Raw genomic sequence first — 22,029 nt, 5'->3', positions numbered from 1 at the left:
TTTTTTCTTTTCTTTTCTTTTTTTTTCAGTGTTCCAAAATTCATTGTTTATGCACCACACCCAGTGCTCCATGCAATATGTGCCCTCCTTAATACCCACCACCAGGCTCACCCATCCCCCGACCCCCTTCTAGTATCTATGTTTTCTCTAGCTTTTCAGTTTGAATGTAAATGTTGAAGGTAATTTATATCTTATTCCAGAACCTGCAGCGATCGTGGAAAAGCCAGAGTCCGTAAGGGTCACCACAGGGGACACCTGTACCTTGGAGTGCACAGTCACAGGCACACCCGAACTCAGTACCAGATGGTTTAAGGATGGAAAAGAACTGACAAGTGACAGCAAATACAAAATAAGCTTCTTCAACAAAGTGTCTGGCCTTAAGATTATCAACGTGGCACCTAGTGACAGTGGCGTATACAGTTTCGAGGTGCAAAACCCTGTTGGCAAAGACAGCTGTACAGCCTCAATTCAAGTTTCAGGTTGGTCGGTGGGGCTTTTATCTCACTGTTATCATAACGTAATTCCTGATTTACATATATGTGTGTGGGATGCTCTGTCTTCTACAGCGGGACATTAGTAAGTTAGATCCCTTTCTCGGGGGGAAATCTTCACAATTCAGAGTGGTAGGAGTAAAACTGAACCCCCGGACAAGGATCAGGTGGTCTTTAACCCTCTCTTACACTGGGATGATTTACCATATAATGATTCACAGTGATGAGAGACCAAAAGCCCTCTCCTGTCAGCTAGCACATCTTACCCATTGATTCTCGAGGCTTTCTGCTGTGTGAACCCAGAGGAAATTATTTGATTTCCTTGTAAGAAAGCCCAGTGGATATAGGGGTATTCCATCAAAAAGACGATAATTCTCTTCTCAAATCGTTTTATAACTGATGTCCCTTGTTTGTTTGATTTTTATCCCATTCAGACCGGGTTGTTCCTCCTTCATTCACAAGAAAATTGAAAGAGACAAAGGGTCTGTCTGGCTCCTCAGTTGTCATGGAGTGCAAAGTCTATGGGTCACCGCCCATCTCTGTCTCCTGGTTCCATGAAGGAAACGAGATCAGCAGTGGACGGAAATACCAGACCACCCTGACAGACAACACTTGTGCTTTAACTGTGAACATGCTAGAAGAATCAGATGCCGGTGACTACACGTGTGTAGCTACTAACGTGGCCGGTTCTGATGAATGCCGTGCTCCTTTGACTGTGAGAGGTCAGTTCAAACAACAGGAAAATGGAACTGCATTTCATAACATATTAAGCAAGATTATCATCAAAATTCAAAAATATTAAATTGCTCTTGGTATGCGATTTTTTGTTTAGAGCCACCATCCTTTGTTCAGAAACCCGAGGCCATGGACGTGTTAACCGGAGCCAATGTCACTTTTACAAGCATCATAAAAGGAACACCTCCTTTCAGTGTCAGCTGGTTCAAGGGTAGCAGCGAACTCATCCTAGGGGACAGGTGTAACATATCTCTGGAGGATTCCGTGGCGGAGCTGGAGTTGTTTGATGTAGAGACAACACAAAGTGGAGAATATACCTGCATAGTCAGTAATGAGGCTGGCAGAGTTTCTTGCACGACGCATCTCCACGTAAAAGGTTTGTTTGACAGCTAGTCCGCATTTTTACACCCGACGTACGTGAAGGAACAGCTGTGTTTCTGTCCGAATGTATGTGTGTTTGATACCGTATTTTCCCATTTGCTTATGACAGCTGCAGCCAAATTTGTGAAGAGACTCAATGACTACAGCATAGAGAAAGGGAAACCCTTGATTCTAGAGGGCACGTACACTGGAACGCCTCCCATTTCAGTCACGTGGAAGAAAAACGGCATAAATATAATGCCTTCTCAGAGGTGTAATATCACCACAACTGAAAAATCTGCAATCCTGGAAATTCCAAGTAGCACCATAGAGGATGCCGGACAGTACAACTGCTACATTGAAAATGCTTCTGGAAGAGATTCCTGTTCGGCACAAATACTAATACTAGGTTTGTTGCGACCCCACCTTCATTGCGCCCTATATAAAGACTCATTCTGACATGTCTCTTTGTGACAAATTCTCTCTCTCTTACCTGCAGAACCACCGTATTTTGTCAAGCAGTTGGAGCCTGTTAAGGTGACCGTTGGAGATTCTGCCTCTTTACAATGTCAGATTGCTGGGACCCCTGAAATTGGGGTGTCTTGGTACAAAGGCGATACAAAATTAAGACCAACTACCACCTGCAAAATGCATTTTAGGAACAATGTTGCTACACTGGTTTTCAACCAGGTTGATGGTAATGACAGTGGAGAGTATATCTGCAGAGCTGAAAACAGCGTGGGAGAGGTTTCTTCATCAACGTTCCTCACGGTTCAAGGTGATTGGAATGTTTTAAGAGTGAATGAATTTGTGTTTCTTTTGAACCAGATTTAAAATATCTGGCGAAGCCCTCGTTTTAGGAAAAGCTTGCCCAAGGCAAAATGTTCTGCTTAAGAAATTCCATTTATAGTTAGTGGCTCATCCTTTTCTGAGACTGGGAGAGATAAGAGGACTACATCTTCAGTTGAAAGGATCATGCAGTCACTTGTCTCTATCATTAAATCTTTCAGAAAAATGATAACCATATTTTTTAAATTGTACTTCATAAGTGTCCCATTAAAATCGCCACAGGGAGGTCTTTTTCAAAAATGTAGAAGAATCTGCTATGTGCCTGGAGACCTACCCCAAGCCTCTCCGTTGCTCTTTGAGCTTACATAATTTTGTCCCTAGTGTGCATTAGGGTGACAGCAGAGGGAAAATTTTGCCCCAGAAGTTTTTGTTTTTCTTTGTGTCCACGTTAATTCAAGAGCTGTTAGCACCTCCTGATATTTTTTTAAAGATTTTATTTATTTATTTGACACAGAGAGAGAGACAGAGAGGGAACACAAGCAGGGGGAGTGGGAGAGGGAGAAGCAGGCTTCCTGGTAAGCAGGGAGCCTGATGCGGGCCTCGATTCCAGAGACCAGGGATCACGGACTTGAGCTGAAGGTAGACGCTTAGTCAGACTGAGCTACCCAGGTACCCCAGTACCTCCTGATATTTTTATAGACATCCTATTATCTATATAGCAATCACTGTAAGAAGGATATTTGGCAAATTAAAAATATATATTCAGAAGTACTCATTATTTTAATTCTGCTCCTACAGAGCAAAAACTGCCACCATCATTTTCCCGGCAATTGCGAGATGTTCAAGAAACGGTTGGATTGCCAGTTGTGTTTGAATGTACCATCCATGGATCAGAACCTATCTCGGTGTCTTGGTTTAAAGATGGCAAGCCGTTGAAAGATGGCCCAAATGTACAAACGTCGTTTTTGGATAACGTGGCCACTCTCAACATCTTTAAAACAGACCGGAGCCTCGTGGGCCAGTACTCTTGCACAGCCACGAATCCCATTGGGTCTGCTTCCTCCAGTGCCAGACTCCTCCTCACAGGTCTGTGGCTGCTTCAGCTTCTTTCTGTCTTGGTAGTTAAAATTTCTATCATCAAAATGAAGGAGAAAATGCCACTGTTTCTGTAAAGTGGGATGGCTGCAGAGCCTGAAACCGTGTCTTTCTGCTCTGTTTTTAGAGGGGAAGAACCCGCCCTTCTTTGACATCCCTGTCACCCCTGTGGATGCCGTGGTTGGGGACAGTGCTGACTTCGAGTGCCATGTTACTGGGACACAACCAATAAAGGTCACCTGGGCCAAAGATAGCAGAGAGATACGAAGTGGCGGAAACTACCAGATCAGTTACCTGGAAAACACAGCCCACCTAACAATTCTGAGAGTAGACAAGGGAGACTCTGGGCAATATACCTGCTATGCTGTGAATGAAGTGGGAAAGGACTCATGCATGGCTCAGCTTAACATAAAAGGTATCTTTTGTTTTGCATAATTGTTTCCTGTTCTTTTCCAAGGGTGCAGTTTCTATCAGGACAGCGAAATTTAGGACAGTTTTCCACAAATGACATAAAAATGATGAAGAATAAGTAAGTTTCTCTAGAGAACAAGTGATCTTTTTAAATCCATATTTTTTAATGTATTGTAAGCATTTTATTAACATTGCGTAGAATATAAAGTTCTATGGTTACTATATAGAGCAAAAAATAAAGTATTAATTATAGCTTATATTATACAAATATACATATATATATATACACACACACACACGTATATACATACACACACATATATTTCTGACATATCAGATGTATCTTTCCACTACCCCCCTCTCATTCCACCTCAATAACCAATGGATACCTACTTTGTTCCATGAAAACTTAAATCTATATTTTTCTAAAATTGTAGGTATCCTACATGATCCTAAGACCACCCTCCTCTTTTTCTTTTTTTACAGCTATGTGGTTCTATAAATGGTCATAAGTTATTTTTATCATTTATCCCATAAATCACAGGACAGTTTAGAATAAGCTTGTGGAAGGAGGCAGAGATGTTTAGAAATGGACACTGATTCACTGCATTTAGTCAGTTAGCATTAACTTCTAATGTAAAGTAGGACTTCATTTTCCTAAAGAGCCTTCTGTCAATAACCTGCTTCCATTTCAAATGGCTTCCATTTCAAATACCATTGCCATTTCTTGCAGAGCGTCTCATCCCACCAAGTTTCACTAAAAAACTCTCAGAGACCGTTGAAGAAACGGAAGGGAATTCTTTCAGACTCGAGGGCCGTGTTGCCGGTTCCCAGCCTATAACAGTTGCATGGTACAAGAATAATATAGAGATACACCCAACGGCTAACTGTGAGATCACATTCAAGAACAACACCCTCCTGCTGCACGTCAAGAAGGCGGGCATGGGCGATGCTGGTTTGTACACATGCAAAGTGTCAAATGACGCGGGCTCTGCTCTGTGCACATCTTCCATTGTCATCAAAGGTGAGTCATTGTCGTGGTCCCCAGCCTCCGGCAGTGTTCTTATTGCCTGTTAGCTAGCTAGGCCTGTACATTTCTTCTGATTTGTGCATTTCTTCTTTAACTCTGTTGGCCAGATAAGTTCCAGAAGATACACAGTTGACTCTTAAACAACATGGAATCTAGGATCAACAAATCCCCGTGTAAATTTTGACTCTGCCAAGACTTTTCTAATAGCGTCCTGTTGACAGGAGGCCTTACCAATAACATAAACAGTTGATTATATATTCTTACAATACAGTGAACTGGAGAAAAGAATACATCCGTATCAAAGGGGGAACCACGCCATTCCAACCCATGTTGTTTAAGGGCTGACTATAAATATACGGGATGTCACTGGCTGGTCATAATTCCACACATATTTATTTGAAATACATACTACTTATAATAACGTGCCCAGCAAAGGCGGTGTTCTGTAATAAATGGACTAAAATCTTAGCATGTGAATCATATCCCAAAATTCTCTCAGGTGGTTAGCAGTCTAAGTCTACTTGGAAATTCATGCCTCAGTAATATATGAATTTTTATGAAGCATGTGTATTTTGAAAATTTCTTAAAATTTCGTCATGGAAAAACATGTTAGCTTTGCCACTTAGAAGTTATATCACATTCTGAAACACTCTCTTTCCTATTTCTAAAGGATTATTTTTGACATATCCTACTCAAAGCTTCTAGCCTGTAAATGAATGTTAATCCCAGACAAAAGAGTAAAATTTGTTCAAAAGGAAAAAAAAAAAAAGATGAGAGGAAAGATGCTGCATAATATGGAGGATGTATTTACGTATACAGTCCTAACTTGAGGGAAAGAAATAGACTATCTTTTAAGGAGATCCTTTTTTCTGGTCCTCCGATCATAAAATGGCTTCATCCAGATGATTATGATGCAGATTCATCAAAATCACTTTATAAGCCAACTTTCTTAGAGCAGCTTGGAGTATGATTACCAGCTCTGATATGATATAATTGGCCATTTCAGGGCACAGGCATAGGTAATAGGTTAATGCCACTAATGGGCTTGTGTCTTTGAGTTGTCTTAACTTAAAACATACTCATTTTATAGAATTTAAGTGCATTTAGTTTTAAAATATATGTAATGAAACAAAAAATATATCCTTAATGGTGGTTTATATTCATGATTTATGTCCCTGGTGGTTTTGCCATTGAGTAGATGAGTACTACTATTGCTTTCTGAGGCTATTTCTTCATAGAATTTTTTTTAAGAGTAGGTATTGCAAGTTTTAATCATTATAGTCATGACTGTTGCCTTATGTTTATAACTAGTTCTCAGTATCATGGAATAAAGCCATTACATAATATTGAGTTGTACGTGCCCTTCCTACCATGTTACCTGTATATTCCTCATTGGTTTTCAGTTGAACACTCAGCTTCAACGGCTATTTCCCTTGGGCAAAGATGAGCTTTTAAATGCTACTGTAGGTACATTTCATAGCTAAAGAGGAAAACCAGGGAAAATCACATATTACAATGTGGGTTCACAGATTACTCAAATGTTGGCTTTCTTTCCCAGAGGGTGGCAAGAACTGCTGCTCTAAATGAACAGAATTCCCCAGGAGGCCCTTTGTTTTTAGGGCATAACAAATATAGCAAATATACATAGCAAATATACAGCTATATGCATGTTCAGGGGAATTAGCAGTGTGCTGTACAGCACCGAAGTTTATGGGAACTACCAGTTGCCATGTTTGCAGTGTATAGTCTGGACACGGAGCTTGCACGATCTTTGGTCAACATGGCATCCGCTCTTTGCTTGTTTTTCAACCTTTATCTTCCTTAAAAACTACAACAAATGCAACTACTGCCTTCAGAGATGAATCAGTCTTGATTCGTTTACTGATTCAGCTCATTACCCGTTAGAGGCAAAACTGGTTTCTTTTCTGGAATTTCGAAACTTTTTGCCTTTATGTTCCTTTTAAGCAAAGCTATCTTTGTAATTCCAGAACCAAAGAAGCCACCTGTGTTTGATCAGCACCTTACTCCAGTAACAGTAAGCGAAGGAGAATTTGTGCAGCTCAGCTGCCACGTGCGGGGATCGGAACCCATCAGGATCCAGTGGCTGAAGGCTGGAAGGGAAGTAAAACCCTCAGACAGATGCAGCTTCAGCTTTGCTAATGGGACTGCCGTGCTGGAACTGAAGGATGTGGTAAAAGCAGATTCAGGAGATTATGTGTGCAAAGCTTCGAATGTGGCTGGAAGCGACACTTCAAAAGCCAAAGTGACCGTTAAAGGTACAGATACCTCAAAATTAGCATTCCAGTTAAGCCAATGACTGCTCCTATTGATTTGCATATTACAACTTAAGTAAGAATAGAATTCATTTTTCAGAAATATCAATTAATGCTCACTTGCAACTTATAGCCTCCTTGTTATAACTGAAGTATTAGATAATTGAGTGGGAATAATTTTGATACACATTGTCTGACATAACCCACAGTTCACCATCCTGTTTCTCATACCTCTTCCCACCATATCCAAGAAGGTATAATTAAGGTCCAAAGATGATCTATGATAATGTGACATGAGGGAATCTAATGTCATAGTCCTGGAGGAAATCGATCGAATAAAGCCAAGCCTAGAAATATGAAATTGGACACTGCGCTTACGATTGTAGTTCAGCCAGAGCACCTGGGTGACTCAGTGGGTTAAGCCTCTGACTTTGGCTCACGTCATGATCTCAGGGTCCTGGGATGGAGTCCCGCATTGGGCTCTCTGATCAGCATGGAGCCTGCTTCCCCTCACTCTCTGCCTGCCTCTCTGCCTAGATCTCTGTCAAATAAATAAATAAAATCTTTTTAAAAATTATAGAAAAAAAACTATTGTAGTTCAACCTGCATGTGAAAGCTACAAGTAGTTATAAATGGCTATTAAACTGCTTTATCTTCCATAACCCACTCTCATACGTAGTGAGTCCTGGAGTGAATGATATCTTTCACACTGCCAAATGCCTAAGGCTCATTTTACAAAGGAATTATTTATTCCACTTTTAAGGTAACTGTGATAATAAAACATATAAATGTTTTTCAGACAAACCAGCTGCAGTCCCAGCAGCTAAGAAAGTGGCCGTAGATGGGAAACTCTTCTTCGTGTCAGAACCTCAGAGTATCAGAGTGGTAGAAAGTAAGTATTTCGTGAACAGTACATTACCTTCACTGACTTTGTATGGTTTTACCGCTGATTTAATTTTGGAAGAGCTGATTTGGGGAAATCAAAGGTTTTTATTCATTTACTTTCATTCTTCCTTAGAAACCACTGCAACATTTATCGCAAAAGTTGGAGGTGATCCAATCCCAAATGTTAAATGGACAAAAGGGAAATGGAGGCAACTGAACCAGGGGGGTCGCATTCTTATCCATCAGAAAGGCGACGAAGCAAAGTTGGAGATTAGAGACACCACAAAGACCGATTCTGGATTGTATCGGTGTGTTGCATTTAATAAACACGGTGAAATTGAAAGTAACGTTAACCTACAGGTGGATGAAAGGAAGAAACAGGAGAAGATTGAAGGAGATCTCAGAGCAATGCTGAAAAAGTAAGTTCAATTAAAACACATTGAATACTGTTATGCTGAAAATAAATTAAAAAAAAACGCTTATATGCCATAAAGAAAACATGAAATAAAAACATTGTGAAATATCAAAGAAATAAATAAAATCTTAAAAAAAAAAACCACACACACACACAGTCATTTTCCAGTCACAAAAGAGATCTTTCAAGAGGCATGGACCATCCCTTCCAAGATTCTGATGATAAATGAACATAAGCACACAGACATTCTCACAGAAACGTATAAGCAAACACCCAGTATTTGGGCATAGGTTAGCAGATTCTGAATGATCATGAGGAAGTTTTGAGAATGAAGTGAGTTTTTATTAAAATTTTAGGCAAAGGAATTGGCCTACAGAGAAATCTGTATCTGTCTCAATATGAAATTTTTTTTTTAAAGATTTTAATTATTTATTTGACAGAGAGAGGTCACAAGTAGGCAGAGAGGCAGGCAGAGAGAGGAGGAAGCAGGCTCCCTGCTGAGCAAAGAACCCAATGTGGGACTCGATCCCAGGACCCTGAGATCATGACCTGAGCCGAAGGCAGCGGCTCAACCCACTGAGCCACCCAGGCGCCCCTCAATATGAAATTTTTGTTTGTACATAGTATTTCTCATGTTCTGAATTCTTTCCTAGATCAATACTTGAAACATTTCCATAATTACCAATACTTTCAACACAAATTATGTTTCAATATAGTTCGTTATTAATCAACATTTTCCTTCCACACATCTTTCCCATGACACATGATGTTTACCCTTATTAATGCTTTTCCAGTGCTGTTGCTTTTCCTTTTAATTATTTCATTTGGTTGTAAAATTTACAAACATTCCAAATTCTTTCTTAAATTCTTCAATTAAATTTCTGTGCTTTGTTAGAATGGTCTAATCTTTACTTCATCACCAAACCCACTTTTTTTTATTGTTAATGCAGTAAAACTAATATTTCTTAAACAAAGGATATAGCACTATGCCTTTGTGAGAGGGTGAAAAAAGCCTTATTGATATTTATAATCTTTAAATGATGATAGGCAATTTAAAATAAATAGAAAACAGGTGATTCATGTTTATTTCTGATTTCATTCAGGACTCCAGTCTTAAAGAAAGGATCTGGAGAAGAAGAGGAAATCGATATCATGGAACTTCTCAAAAATGTTGATCCTAAAGAATATGAAAAATATGCCCGCATGTATGGAATCACTGACTTCCGAGGTCTTCTTCAAGCATTTGAACTGCTAAAGCAAAGTCAGGAAGAAGAGACACATAGATTGGTATGATCTTTTGTAAATAGCGTCATCTTAAAAATTAACTTTTGAAACATCTAATAGGTAGCCTTTGAATTTCCAGAACCCTACAGCTGTGTGAGATCATTTAATATAACCTAAGAAGCATCAATAATGGAAGCTGAACATAATCATGCATCCTCCAATTCAATTTTTCCCCCATATATAATACTTCTACGCTTTTCCTCCTCAGGAAATTGAGGAAATAGAGAAGTCAGAGAAGGATGAAAAGGAATTTGAGGAACTTGTATCATTTATTCAGCAAAGGTTGTCACAGACAGAGGTAAAGTGAATCATGAAGATAATACAGTGAACAGACTGTTATTGGGAATTAGAAGGGAAGGAGTGACTAATGTGTGTTAATTCTTTACTCTTGTAGCCTATCACTCTGATCAAGGACATTGAGAATCAGACAGTTTTGAAAGATGATGATGCTGTGTTCGAAATTGACATTAAGATTAATTATCCAGAAATCAAGCTTTCATGGTACAAAGGGACTGAAAAACTGGAGCCCAGTGATAAATTTGAAATAAGTATTGATGGTGATCGACATACACTCAGAGTCAAAAACTGTCAACTTAAAGATCAGGGCAATTATAGGCTGGTGTGTGGTCCACACATTGCTAGTGCTAAATTAACTGTAATAGGTAAGTAGAAAGCATTTTATTTAAAAAAAAAAAAAAAGCAACGTGTGAGATTCATTTACTGTTGAGCACATCTGCATGTATATTAAACAAAATGTTTTCTGTGTCATACCTGCAGAGCCTGCCTGGGAACGGCATCTTCAGGATGTTACTTTGAAAGAAGGCCAGACTTGCACCATGACATGCCAATTTTCCGTGCCAAACGTAAAATCTGAATGGTTCAGAAATGGCAGAATCCTTAAGCCCCAGGCTAGACATAAGACAGAAGTGGAGCACAAAGTCCATAAGCTGACCATCGCTGATGTTCGAGCAGAAGACCAGGGGCAGTACACCTGCAAATATGAAGACCTTGAAACTTCGGCAGAGCTCAGAATCGAAGGTGGGTGAATGGCCGCAGCTGGGGTTATTCGTGCAAAAGTCAATGGCAAATGTGGTGCAGGACCCCTCCCGCGGCCGCCCTGCCATTACACATATTCCAAAGTGCCCGTGTGTTTTCCTTTCCCAGCACACCCTCCCAGCATTCACTCACATCTCAAGATGCACACTAAATCAAGAGAAGTGTTCACACAAGTGCTGGATCTTTTGCATGTTTTTTTTTTCTTTCACCGAAAGCAGACTTCAGTCCAAAGACATGACTAACAGTTACTTAAATTCCATAATTCTTCTAAATTCAATCATTCCTTGTAATTTCAATAAATTGCATAATTCTCACCCTTATGATTCTCATTGTAAGATAGAGATCTTGGAAATGACTAGATTTTATAGCATTGCTGAAAGATCTTGGCTATATCTAATAGATCTAAAAAATCTTTTTTGTCTATAGAAATTAATTTGTGTGAGATTAACTTGTCTGGAGCTTATTAGATAAAACTAACAATGTCATATGTGATTAGCAGCTCTTTTTCAAAATAATTATTTCATGCAAGGCTTATATCCCAACCTTCTAAATCTCTGAAATAAAGGGAAATCTCAGGATATAAGAGCAATAATATTTATTTTCTAATCCTTTGATCTTTGAATCTACTTGTCTGAAACTTATTAGATAAAATTAACAATGTCATATGTGATTAGCAGCCCTTTTTCAAAATAATTATTTCATGCGAGGATTATATTCCAGCCTTCTAAATCTCTGAGATAAAGGGAAATCTCAGGATTTAGGAGCAATAATATTTATTTTCTAATCCTTTGATCATATGCACTGTTTGAAGACTCCCTTGGACTGTAGTGAGCAACATTTTAGCTGTAATGATGCTTCAACATAGTGGTGGGTGCCCATTTATAGTTGTTAAAATATAATTAGGTGACTTATTTACACAAACATTTCAACTTCTCAGGCTTGCTTTAAATGGATATCAATGCCTGGTTTTATTTTAAAGGTCAGAAAATTTTAGTAGGTTTCTATGTGAAGGATCCAGTTGAAATGACTTCTCATTTTTTAAATTATTGCATTCTTATATGATCCTTCAAAAAAAAGAAAAGACTCACCAGACTATTTATGATGTCTGAGATGTTCTTGATACAGCTAGACACTGAATTCCAGACTTCTAAAATCTTGCAAAAAGATCCTCTACTGCAGCCCATTCCCCTACTAAATACCCTTGCCATTCATTCCCAGTGTGAGGGGCAGGGTGAGCCCTTCGTACATGGCCACAGGTGCTTACAAAGCAAGTTTCAGAACTCTCAAAAGTGAACCGTCTGAAATTGAGAAGTTCAGATTTCCTCTTGAGTTTAAAGTTTCACAAGGAAAGTTATGGCATACTAGATAATAAACAATTCTAGGTCCTGAATCGGAAAATTCTCTAACAGAGGAAAGAATTTCAGAGGTGGATAAGTTACAGAGAAAAATGAATTTTATGTTCCCTTTATTTTGAAGCTCCAATTTCACTAACATTTTTAAAGTTTAATTTGACTTTGGGTCTTAAGCCCTTTTGACTCTTGCTTTCGTGCAAATGCTTTAAGGACGCCCGTGGATTTCTTACTCTTTGCTACGTTGGTCCTGAAGAAATACACTTAAGTATGGGGATAACTTTTTGTTACTGATGCAAAACAGAGCACTTTCTTTTTTTCTATATTTTCAGCCTATGTTATTTTTCCAGCTGGTTACACAGGTGGAGGCTTTGGATACCTGAGGGGAAAGCACAGTGGAAAAATTTCCTCCCTGTACAATCTCACTTTGACTCTCCTTTGTACTTGAACAGCTGAACCAATTCAGTTTACGAAGCGCATACAGAACATTGTGGTGAGCGAGCATCAGTCTGCCACCTTCGAATGCGAAGTGTCCTTTGATGACGCCATCGTAACGTGGTACAAAGGACCAACAGAACTGACTGAGAGCCAGAAGTACAACTTCAGGAATGATGGTCGGTGCCATTATATGACCATCCACAATGTGACCCCAGATGATGAAGGTAATTTAGTGGACAGCATCCCTGTGAATATATAATTTAAATCTTGTCTGTTTTATGTATTTCTACCCTAACTTACACTCTGTAATTCTATATAGAATACTTTTTTTAGGAAATAGAATGATAAATAAATCCATACTGTATTTAAATAAAGAAGTGTTATTTATAGATGTACCAGGAAGTAAAAGTTTGATGATTCTTCTTAGGTGTCTATTCAGTAATTGCTCGACTGGAACCGAGAGGTGAAGCAAGAAGCACAGCAGAGCTGTACTTAACGACTAAAGGTCAGAGAACACCTCCATTTAAGCCACTGCAATCCCTGAAATAGTCCTGCCTGGATGACTCTAAATACAAAAATGTCATTTTTTTTCTTTTGCAGAAATTAAGCTTGAGATGAAGCCTCCTGGTAAGTTAAAAAAAAAACAAAAACAAAAACGAAAAATCAACCCTTGCTCAAATATATTCAGCAGATTTTTGTAAATGGTGGAAGCCAAACTGAAATGTCTAAAAATATTCTTTAGGTTTTTCAGTAAGATCTTATTCAGTAAAATGATTTTCAGGAAATAATATAACTGTTAGGCTTTGTGAGCTTGGGAAATGAGAGATAAGAAGGTCTCATCCAGCTGATAACTAGTATTGTGCCAAAATTTTGTGGCCATAGAACAGAACCAGTTTTCACAGGGAATAAACATGCCTATGTGGTTGTATACAAAAGAATCCTAATATCTCTGTTTCTGTGTATTAGATTCTGCTGTTGGAAATGCCTGACAAGCACATCTTAGTTGACTAATAAATATGTGTGGTCTCAGTGCCTCCATTCTTACCATCAATTGTTCCTTTTCAGATATTCCTGACTCCAGAGTTCCAATTCCAACCATGCCTATCAGAGCAGTACCTCCAGAAGGTAAGACCCAGCACAACACCTGGGCTTGCAGCAACAATGTTCTGTATCACTAGGAAATTAGTGAGGCCATAGTAGAGAGTCAGAAAACATCCTTGTGTGTCATAGTCTTCATTGTGTAATTAAAAATCAAAGCAAGAGAGTAGTAACAATTAAGGTATATGCTGTTTTTATTTGTGCTGATTGATGAATTGGTACTATAACACCTATGATTATTGAAAGAAACTCATAAGACTTTTCATTATACTTCACACAAAATAAGAAACCAAACCATGATGATGGCATTTCTTTTCCTCAGAAATCCCTCCTATGGTTGTTCCTCCTATTCCTCTGTTGCTACCATCACCTGAAGAAAAGAAGCCACCAGCAAAACGCATTGAAGGTATTTTATGCTATCTACCTAAATGTCAAAATATATATAATCAACTATTGCAGACCAGAACATGCTGTCTAATGCAACATGTTGGCCCTCTAGTGGCCAGCAGGTTAAATTGCCTTTCAAAATTATTTGCTCTAATGAAATGTGTAAGACAGGTGATTAAAACACTGAAAATCATCAGACAAACCAAATGCAATGCTTAATATTAAGACATTTCATCTTGATGTAATCACTGAAACACTAATGGTGAATATATTTTTCATGTTTCATATTTTATATTTTAGCTATATGTAACTACATATTTAACAATAAAATAATAGAATTAATTTCTAGTGAAGCTTCTGGAAATAAACCATACTAGTTTATAGTCATGTTGCAAGTTATAGTGTCCTTTTTCTCAATTACAAAGTTAACACCTTTTTAAAATTCGCTATTTTGTTACAAAAATGTATTTGATTTTTTTTCTTTGATATATTTGATTTTTTTTCTTATCTAAGGAATGAGTTCACTAATAAGCAGCTCTTGAGTGTGTCAAGCAACTTCCCTTTTCAAATATTTCAATAGACAGATTATACTATTTGTTCCCCAAGCTGCTCAACTATATCAATCAACAGACTGCCTGGGACTTTCTAGAGTTCTGGGTAGTTAAGAATTGCTGTCAGAATTCTCCTTGCTTCAGGAGGAAATTCTGCATGTCAAAGCCAAATTTTTCCATAGTCAGATTTTTCTGTAGTGGCTTCCAGGGTTCGGCATGCTAATACCCCAATATCTGCTACCTCTGGTATCAAGAGCTTGAGCTGGTGTTCAGCCAGCCTCAGGGAAAATTCAGTGGGGAAAAACAAACAAACAAACCTTCCAGTATTGTGACTAATATATCTCAATAACAAATAAAATCATTTTTATAATTTATATGAAGACTTAAATATATTTCATCTACTTTTATTTTTTTCTTTTTTTTATCTACTTTTAATAGCAGAGAGGAACAAGAATCAAAAATCATAAATTTCTACTTACATTTTTGTCAGGAGTAACAATTTACCTTAATGAATGATTTAGTCTTTGAACACTACTGGCAACAGGGCTAAGTTTGACTACCCACTGGGGAACTTGGGATTGAAATCATATTTTAAAAATTAAAAACAGTGTTATTTATTCATGAATATTAAGAGCCATAACTCAAGTTATAAGTAGGGGCTATGATCAAGGTATAATGTCAGCAACAACAAAGAAGATTTCCACAATATCATAGATTTTAACTTTACTAATTTTTAATTTTACTAATTCACTTGCTATTCTTCATCCTGATAAATTTAAAGTGTTCTTATCTAAGCGAAACAAAGTGAAGACATGTACCTTTTCTATTTATGGTATCACTTCGGTTCACGTTCTTTGTGTTTTGAAAATGTAGGCAGGCATAAAATCAGTGAAGATGTAGAATCACCCCACATGTTCTATCTCCATCCAAAAACCATGTTCTGCCTTCTAGCGCAAGACCTTTCTGATACAGGTATCTTGCTGTTAGGTGGCCAGAGTGTCACTACCATCAAAACATATGAAAAAATAAAGTATTTCAATAAAACTTCTTTGTTTCCTGAAAGCATTTTAGTTGCTTATGTCTAATATCTTATTTTTTAGTGACCAAAAAAGCTGTGAAGAAAGATACCAAAAAAATTGTTGTGAAGCCCAAAGAAGAACCTACAGGTATTATCATTAATTAATGAAAATTGAGTCTTACAGCTTTTCTCCAGGTTAACAGTTTTAAACCCCAAATAGTGGAGGGTGGAGGAAGGTAAGAGTTTGAATTGCCAAAATGGAGGCTCTGCCTTCACTTAGTCTCACTGTCTTCTAGAACTCAGCCCTTGCTTTCTCTTTGTCAACTTTCTACTTTTCCCTTTTTTTTTTTTTCTTCCCCATCCTCCTGTGCCTATGTCTGCCCATGGCACACTGTGGTAACACCAGAGTGTTCTTGTTATCTCTGGAGGGCACTGCCTGCCTGTCCCACAGTGGCTCTTGATCCGGTCCTACCGATAGACAGCCAAGGACCAGTGCTCATTTCCAGTAGCTGCTCAAACCCAACTCCAAACCCTTCCTGGCTCACCTGAGCTGTCATTCCCGCAGAGAAACAAAATTCTTTGTGAAGGAAGATTAGTTCGATTACTTCCTTTTTTTTTTTTTAAGATTTTATTTATTTATTTGACAGAGAGATCACAAGTAGGGAGAGAGAGGTGGGGGAGCAGGCTCCCCACTGAACAGAGAGCCCAGGGCAGGGCTCAATCTCAGGACCCTGACATCATGATCTGAGCCAAAGGCAGAAGCTTAACCTACTGAGCCATGCAGGCACCCCCCCCCCCTTTTTAAACTATATCCTGGAAGAGGGTTTTGTTTTTTTATAAGATGTTATTTATTTATTTATTTATTTGGCAGAGAGAGAAAGAGAGTACAATCAGGGGAGCAGGAGGGGGAGAAGCAGGCTCCCCACTGAGCAGGGAGCCAAATGTAGGACTCAGTCCCAGGTCCCTGGGATCATGACCCAAGCCAAAGGCAGTCGCTTAATCAGTTGGGCCACCCAAGTGCTCCTGGAAGAGTTTTAAGAGGAAGATTAGATCACTAAATTTAAGCAAATAGTTTCAAATGCTTAACTAAGATCAGATCCTTCCTGAAAGGAGGAGGATCCAGGAGCACAAGACACCACTCCCAGAAACATTATGGCAGAAGAGAGCACTCATAAAACATGGGTATTTCCTCAGCTTTACAGTTAACCATTGAAAAAAATCAAACATTATTTGTTAGCATTAGACTTACTGAATAGTCTCGTAATGTTTCATGTTGATTGAAAATGTTTTACATCAACCTAAGCTAGAATCAAAGTTCAGCTTTTCACCATTGTTAATATGGCATTCCATTGCAATGCTGGTGAGATAAATCTGGAAATTACAAAGGCATTTTGTATGTTAGCAGTAGTCACAGATTGTACAAATGACTGACAAAGGTGCACGGGATTAGTAAACATTAAATCATGCATTATCTAAAAATAAACATTCTATTTTTTAAAATCCCAGAGGTTGACAAGAAACCCCCGCCTCCTACTGCCTTGATTCCAGCAAAAGGTAAATGAAAAGATATTGTTAAATGTTTTCTGTTATCTGAGATGTGCATCACTTTGTATTCTTATTTTCAAATGGAAGGCTTCTAGCTGATTGTAAAGTTAAGGCATCTCCTCTGCCATATTAGAATTAGCACGAGAAATGACTATGTCCTATCGCTCTAGTCCCTGGAAAGGAAGTGCAGGCAGATGATTATGCAGCCTCAGTGCTGTGGACACAGAGAAAGCACTGGGTGAGGGGCGGAAAGGGAGGCATCGTCCACTTGCTTCAGTTGCAGCTAACATAGGTGCTAAGGAGCATGTAAACAATGTTAGCACTGATTTTTTTAAAAAGTTGTTATTATAAAAGCAACAAATTGATTTGGTTACACAATTTTGAGTATTTTTTTAAGCTGATGATAGAGTCATATTCAACTATCAAAAGTGTAGCTTTAAAATTAGAAATGTTTCTGAAAAAGAAATTGGAAACTTAAATAGAGGTTAACATTACATGTAAATTCCATTAAATGATCAAATGTTAAAAAATCCTGTGAGACCCCAGGAGCTTTCTAAACTGGAGTTCCCATAGAACAATGGAAGATGTGTCCACTGGATAGTTACTGAATACCATTGTGTTCACACTGGAAAAATCCCCAAATGAAGATTGAGTGCCTCTCCGCACTCTTTATTGTGTTCCATAGCCAACAAAAAAGTAAACGGAACCAGTAGACAGAAGATGTAATAAGTTATCGACATCAGACTGAGATCTGAGATACTGATACTGTTTGACAACATAGACTTTGGTTTCTGAAGTAAAGGTATGAATGTAATTAGTATGCTAATATTGTCTATTTATTTGTTTGTTTATTTCAGCTCCTGAAATTATTGACGTATCCTCCAAGGCTGAAGAAGTAAAAATAACAACCATAACCCGAAAGAAAGAGGTTCACAAAGAACAAGAGGCTGTGTATGAGAAGAAGCGCGCTGTCTACGAGGAGAAGAAACTTTTCATCGAATCTCTGGAAGAACCTTACGACGAACTTGAAGTGGAGCCGTACACAGAGCCATATGAAGAACCTTACTATGAAGAACCAGACGAAGACTATGAGGAGACCAAGGTAGAAGCAAGGAGGGAAGTTCATGAGGAATGGGAAGAAGACTTCGAGGAAGGCCAGGAATACTACGAAAGGGAAGAAGGTTATGACGAAGGGGAGGAAGACTGGGAGGAAACTTACCAAGAGAGAGAAGTGATCCAAGTGCAAAAGGAGGTTTACGAAGGTGTGTATCAACTGGGGTCACTTCTTTCCTCTTTTCCTCAGTGTGTGATATTTTCAGGGCTATGAACCTGAGCTGCAATAGACAGGAAAACAGTGAAATGACCATTTCGATCTTTCAAGGTTAGACATTTTTAGAAACTTACTCTTGGCATTTCTTCAGTCACTTTCAGGCTTTGACATTGTTAAGTCGAATCATGTTGCCATATCACAAAACCCCGAGGGTTGTCGTCTAATGCAGGAGTTCAGGGCTTACTTCCTCACCCCTCTGCATCTCTGTTCGATCCTGCTTCGAAATAAAGCGCTAGGGATCATGTTAGCCATAAAGATCCCAAACGCAATACTTTCCGCAAATATATATTATTTCCTATGCAGTTCATACAGTCAGCTAGAACTTACTTAAGCATCCCTTTTTATTCCTCTGTTTTTGCTAAAGAATCACACGAGAGAAAAATTCCAGCCAAAGTGCCTGAAAAGAAAGCCCCACCTCCAAAAGGTATGTAATTGGGATTCTTGAACTAGATCAGAGCATCCATATCATTATCATGGCTTGTTTGGCAAAGATGTATAAGTCACCAGTCCGATCCAATAGGCACAACTTCTTCTCTAAGCTTTATTGCCTCAATGAATTTTCTTCCTAAGAATATCTAATGCACTTAATGCAAAAATTAAAAGGATGATAAAAAGATGGTTATGATACACATTTTTTTTAAATAACCAAAATATTTCAAGTACAGAAATGTGTACTTAAATTTCGGAGTACCAGACTCAATTCTTTCTTAAAAATTATATATGTATATATATATATGTATATATGCATGTAGACATATATATTTCTATAGAAACATACGTAGATACATAGATACATAGGGACAAAGAGAGAGTTTCAATAGAAATTCTAAAAGTACTGCAATTTCTTTAAAATGCTTGCAGTTGTAAAGAAGCCAGTAGTTGAAAAAATTGAAAAGACTTCTCGAAGAATGGAGGAACAGAAAGTTCAAGTCACCAAAGGTATTATGATTTAAAACATTTCTAATACCATGTACACACGTCATCTGTTTACTGATGTATATTCCCATGTTAGTTATTTATGTAATCATCTAAACTAAGATATTTTTAAATTTTGTGCAAAGCAATATTCTTCACAATACAAATATATTTGTACATATTTTTAAGTACCCGAAGTTTCAAAGAAGATTGTTCCACAAAAACCTCGGATTCCAGTGCAGGAAGAAGTTATTGAAGTGAAAGGTATACATCTTTGTCTTTCCAGCTACAAGTTTTAAACATTTTCATTTATGTCTATATGTGTACATATTTAAACAGTTCACAAATCTGAAACTACCAAAATACATTCTTCTACAGTATATATCTTATGTTGAGTTGTACATATGTATAATTTAAGGAAATAATAACATTCCCCTTGTTTTAGAATTACTACCAAAATACATTCTTCTACAGTATATATCTTATGTTGAGTTGTACATATGTATAATTTAAGGAAATAATAACATTCCCCCTGCTTTAGAATTACATTTTTTTAATTAAAGGAAGATTTTGTTTAATAAATAGTCTTCTAACTTTACTATGCAAGGCATTCCATTGCATATAATATTCCCTATCCTCTTGTTTACATGAGTAAACCCCAGTGGATTTGGAAAAGGACCACATTATGTGTGAAGAAGTTGTGTCTATTTGATTCCCATTTAGTAATTTTTGATAAAGCTGCATGGGTCATTTGTCCCTATATATCAGAACATGGTTTGTATTCTTGTCAATACTAAATTTATTTCTGAGGCTACTCATATTAACCCACTCATTCTGTGTCTAAAGACTTACATGTCATGTTTGTTACATGTAATGTACAAATTTACACGTATGTATTTGATCAGGTACCTTGTCCTAGAAAAAGAAATACTAAATGTGAAATACTCTCTTTAAAGTACCAGCTGTGCATACAAAGAAGATGGTTATTTCAGAAGAAAAGATGTTCTTTGCTTCTCACACAGAGGAGGAGATGTCAGTCACAGGTATAAGGCACATTTGAATTTGGGGGCTCAAATGGAAGGGCTTTAGATGAATTTTGATCCCCCTTTTTCAGACCTAATTTACGATTATGTAGGCGTTTCTGTCTCCTTGTAGCTCTCTGTCGTCTTTTCATTGCACACTTGTCTCTGTTTTAGTTTGTACTTCAATATTCTTTGTGAACTATAATTGCCACCCTTAATATGGCATACCAGTAATTCAGATGTACATTTTTTAAAGTCCCCGAGGTACAGAAGAAAACTATTACTGAAGAGAAAATTCATGTTGCTGTTTCCAAAAAGATTGAGCCTCCACCTAAAGGTATCAGTGATTCCTTCTAGATTTAAAATCTTTTAAAGGTTCCATCGTAAGCCTCTGGGTATGTTAATGTTACAGAATGGCCTTGGTCACACAGTCAGCAGACCTACAGCCACTAGGTATAGTGGACATTCTGGGGGAGGCGGGATGACAATGATTGGAGGCTCTGGCCCCTGCTCCAGGGACCTTACAATCTGGTGACCACCTACTTGGGAGTAGAAATTTGATATCCTGGAGCCAGTTTGTGCCAGCTCACCAGAGCTGATGGTTGAATTTGCAGAAATTTTGCTACCGAGTGTTCACCACCTCCACGATTCAAAGTTGAGCTCTGTAAATTCAGAATTAAACAAATTATATTGAAATCTATGATAAGCTGTTTTGACGGCTTACTTCCACTTGTACAGCGTGTTGTTATTCTCTCTGTTGTTCACATCGACTGGGGCAAGGCGGTCGAAGTGCTAGATTGCGGTGGGCTGCCACGCGTCCTTCCCACCTCCGCAACCCTGATGTCTCCCTTGTTAGCCAGGGTGGGAGTATTTATACCGCCCCAGAAAGTGAAAACTGGCAGTTGCTACGAATGAGAGCTCGTCCTCCCCCACATGCCCCACCCAAACTGTTAAACATTTAGGATACCAAAAATATTTAAGATAATGTAATGCAATTGTTAGAATGCACTTGCTTTATAAATGTGAAGTTTCTAAAACTGGCATCTCAGGCACTGGCGCCTCTGAGGAAGGGCAACTCCTAGCTGTTCCTGGCCAAGTGAAGGCTCCTGCAGTCGAAGGTCAATAACAACCACAACTTTTTCTAATTAGTCTTACCTCTGCTTCCCTTGCCTCTTGGCTTCTAACATGGAGTTTTCTTGCATTCATCTGGCATAAAATTATGAGACGTGTCTACTCTTTATTTTAATAAGTCCTGCCTTGTTGTAAAACCATACAATTTCTCAAAAATGGCATTTTTTTTAAAGTCCCCGAGCCACCTAAGAAACGAGTCCCAGAAGAAGAGGTTGCTGTTCCCATTCCTAAAAAGGTGGAGCCTCCACCAGCCAAAGGTAGAATAATATTTTTGAAAAAAAAGTTGTTGGTGTCTGTCTTTTTGTATCTTTTTTTCTGTGGGATCTGTGTATGAATGAAATAGCATCTGTAAATGATTTGTGGTGTTTTCTCTGTATGTTGATCTCATTAGCTTTGGTACTGTGTTGTACAAGTACCAAAG

The 22,029-nt window shown here is 38.2% G+C and overlaps 1 protein-coding gene across 5 annotated transcripts in view; it reads left to right on the top strand.

Moving 5' to 3' along the window:
- TTN (titin) overlaps positions 1-22,029 on the top strand; it is a 274,456-nt gene that overhangs the window by 91,289 nt on the left and 161,138 nt on the right. For 2 of the 5 annotated variants that reach the window (XM_044242429.1, XM_044242428.1), the window contains 30 exons: positions 201-479; positions 926-1,213; positions 1,324-1,602; positions 1,717-1,995; positions 2,086-2,364; positions 3,174-3,461; positions 3,598-3,885; positions 4,615-4,905; positions 6,900-7,187; positions 7,984-8,076; positions 8,203-8,488; positions 9,588-9,771; positions 9,977-10,066; positions 10,163-10,430; positions 10,546-10,806; positions 12,626-12,835; positions 13,039-13,116; positions 13,212-13,238; positions 13,677-13,736; positions 14,032-14,115; positions 15,748-15,813; positions 16,486-16,488; positions 17,172-17,219; positions 18,068-18,472; positions 18,905-18,964; positions 19,402-19,479; positions 19,645-19,719; positions 20,412-20,498; positions 20,734-20,814; positions 21,782-21,865. The exons of the other annotated variants lie outside the window; for them this stretch is intronic. In XM_044242429.1, coding sequence (XP_044098364.1) covers positions 201-479; positions 926-1,213; positions 1,324-1,602; positions 1,717-1,995; positions 2,086-2,364; positions 3,174-3,461; positions 3,598-3,885; positions 4,615-4,905; positions 6,900-7,187; positions 7,984-8,076; positions 8,203-8,488; positions 9,588-9,771; positions 9,977-10,066; positions 10,163-10,430; positions 10,546-10,806; positions 12,626-12,835; positions 13,039-13,116; positions 13,212-13,238; positions 13,677-13,736; positions 14,032-14,115; positions 15,748-15,813; positions 16,486-16,488; positions 17,172-17,219; positions 18,068-18,472; positions 18,905-18,964; positions 19,402-19,479; positions 19,645-19,719; positions 20,412-20,498; positions 20,734-20,814; positions 21,782-21,865 — 5,187 coding nt within the window. The remainder of the gene's footprint in view (positions 1-200; positions 480-925; positions 1,214-1,323; positions 1,603-1,716; positions 1,996-2,085; positions 2,365-3,173; positions 3,462-3,597; positions 3,886-4,614; positions 4,906-6,899; positions 7,188-7,983; positions 8,077-8,202; positions 8,489-9,587; positions 9,772-9,976; positions 10,067-10,162; positions 10,431-10,545; positions 10,807-12,625; positions 12,836-13,038; positions 13,117-13,211; positions 13,239-13,676; positions 13,737-14,031; positions 14,116-15,747; positions 15,814-16,485; positions 16,489-17,171; positions 17,220-18,067; positions 18,473-18,904; positions 18,965-19,401; positions 19,480-19,644; positions 19,720-20,411; positions 20,499-20,733; positions 20,815-21,781; positions 21,866-22,029) is intronic. 5 annotated transcript variants of the gene reach the window in all.

This window comes from Neovison vison, chromosome 3 (assembly GCF_020171115.1).
Source record: "Neovison vison isolate M4711 chromosome 3, ASM_NN_V1, whole genome shotgun sequence".
NCBI lineage: Eukaryota > Metazoa > Chordata > Mammalia > Carnivora > Mustelidae > Neogale > Neogale vison.
This window is presented reverse-complemented; position numbering and strand designations above follow the sequence as displayed.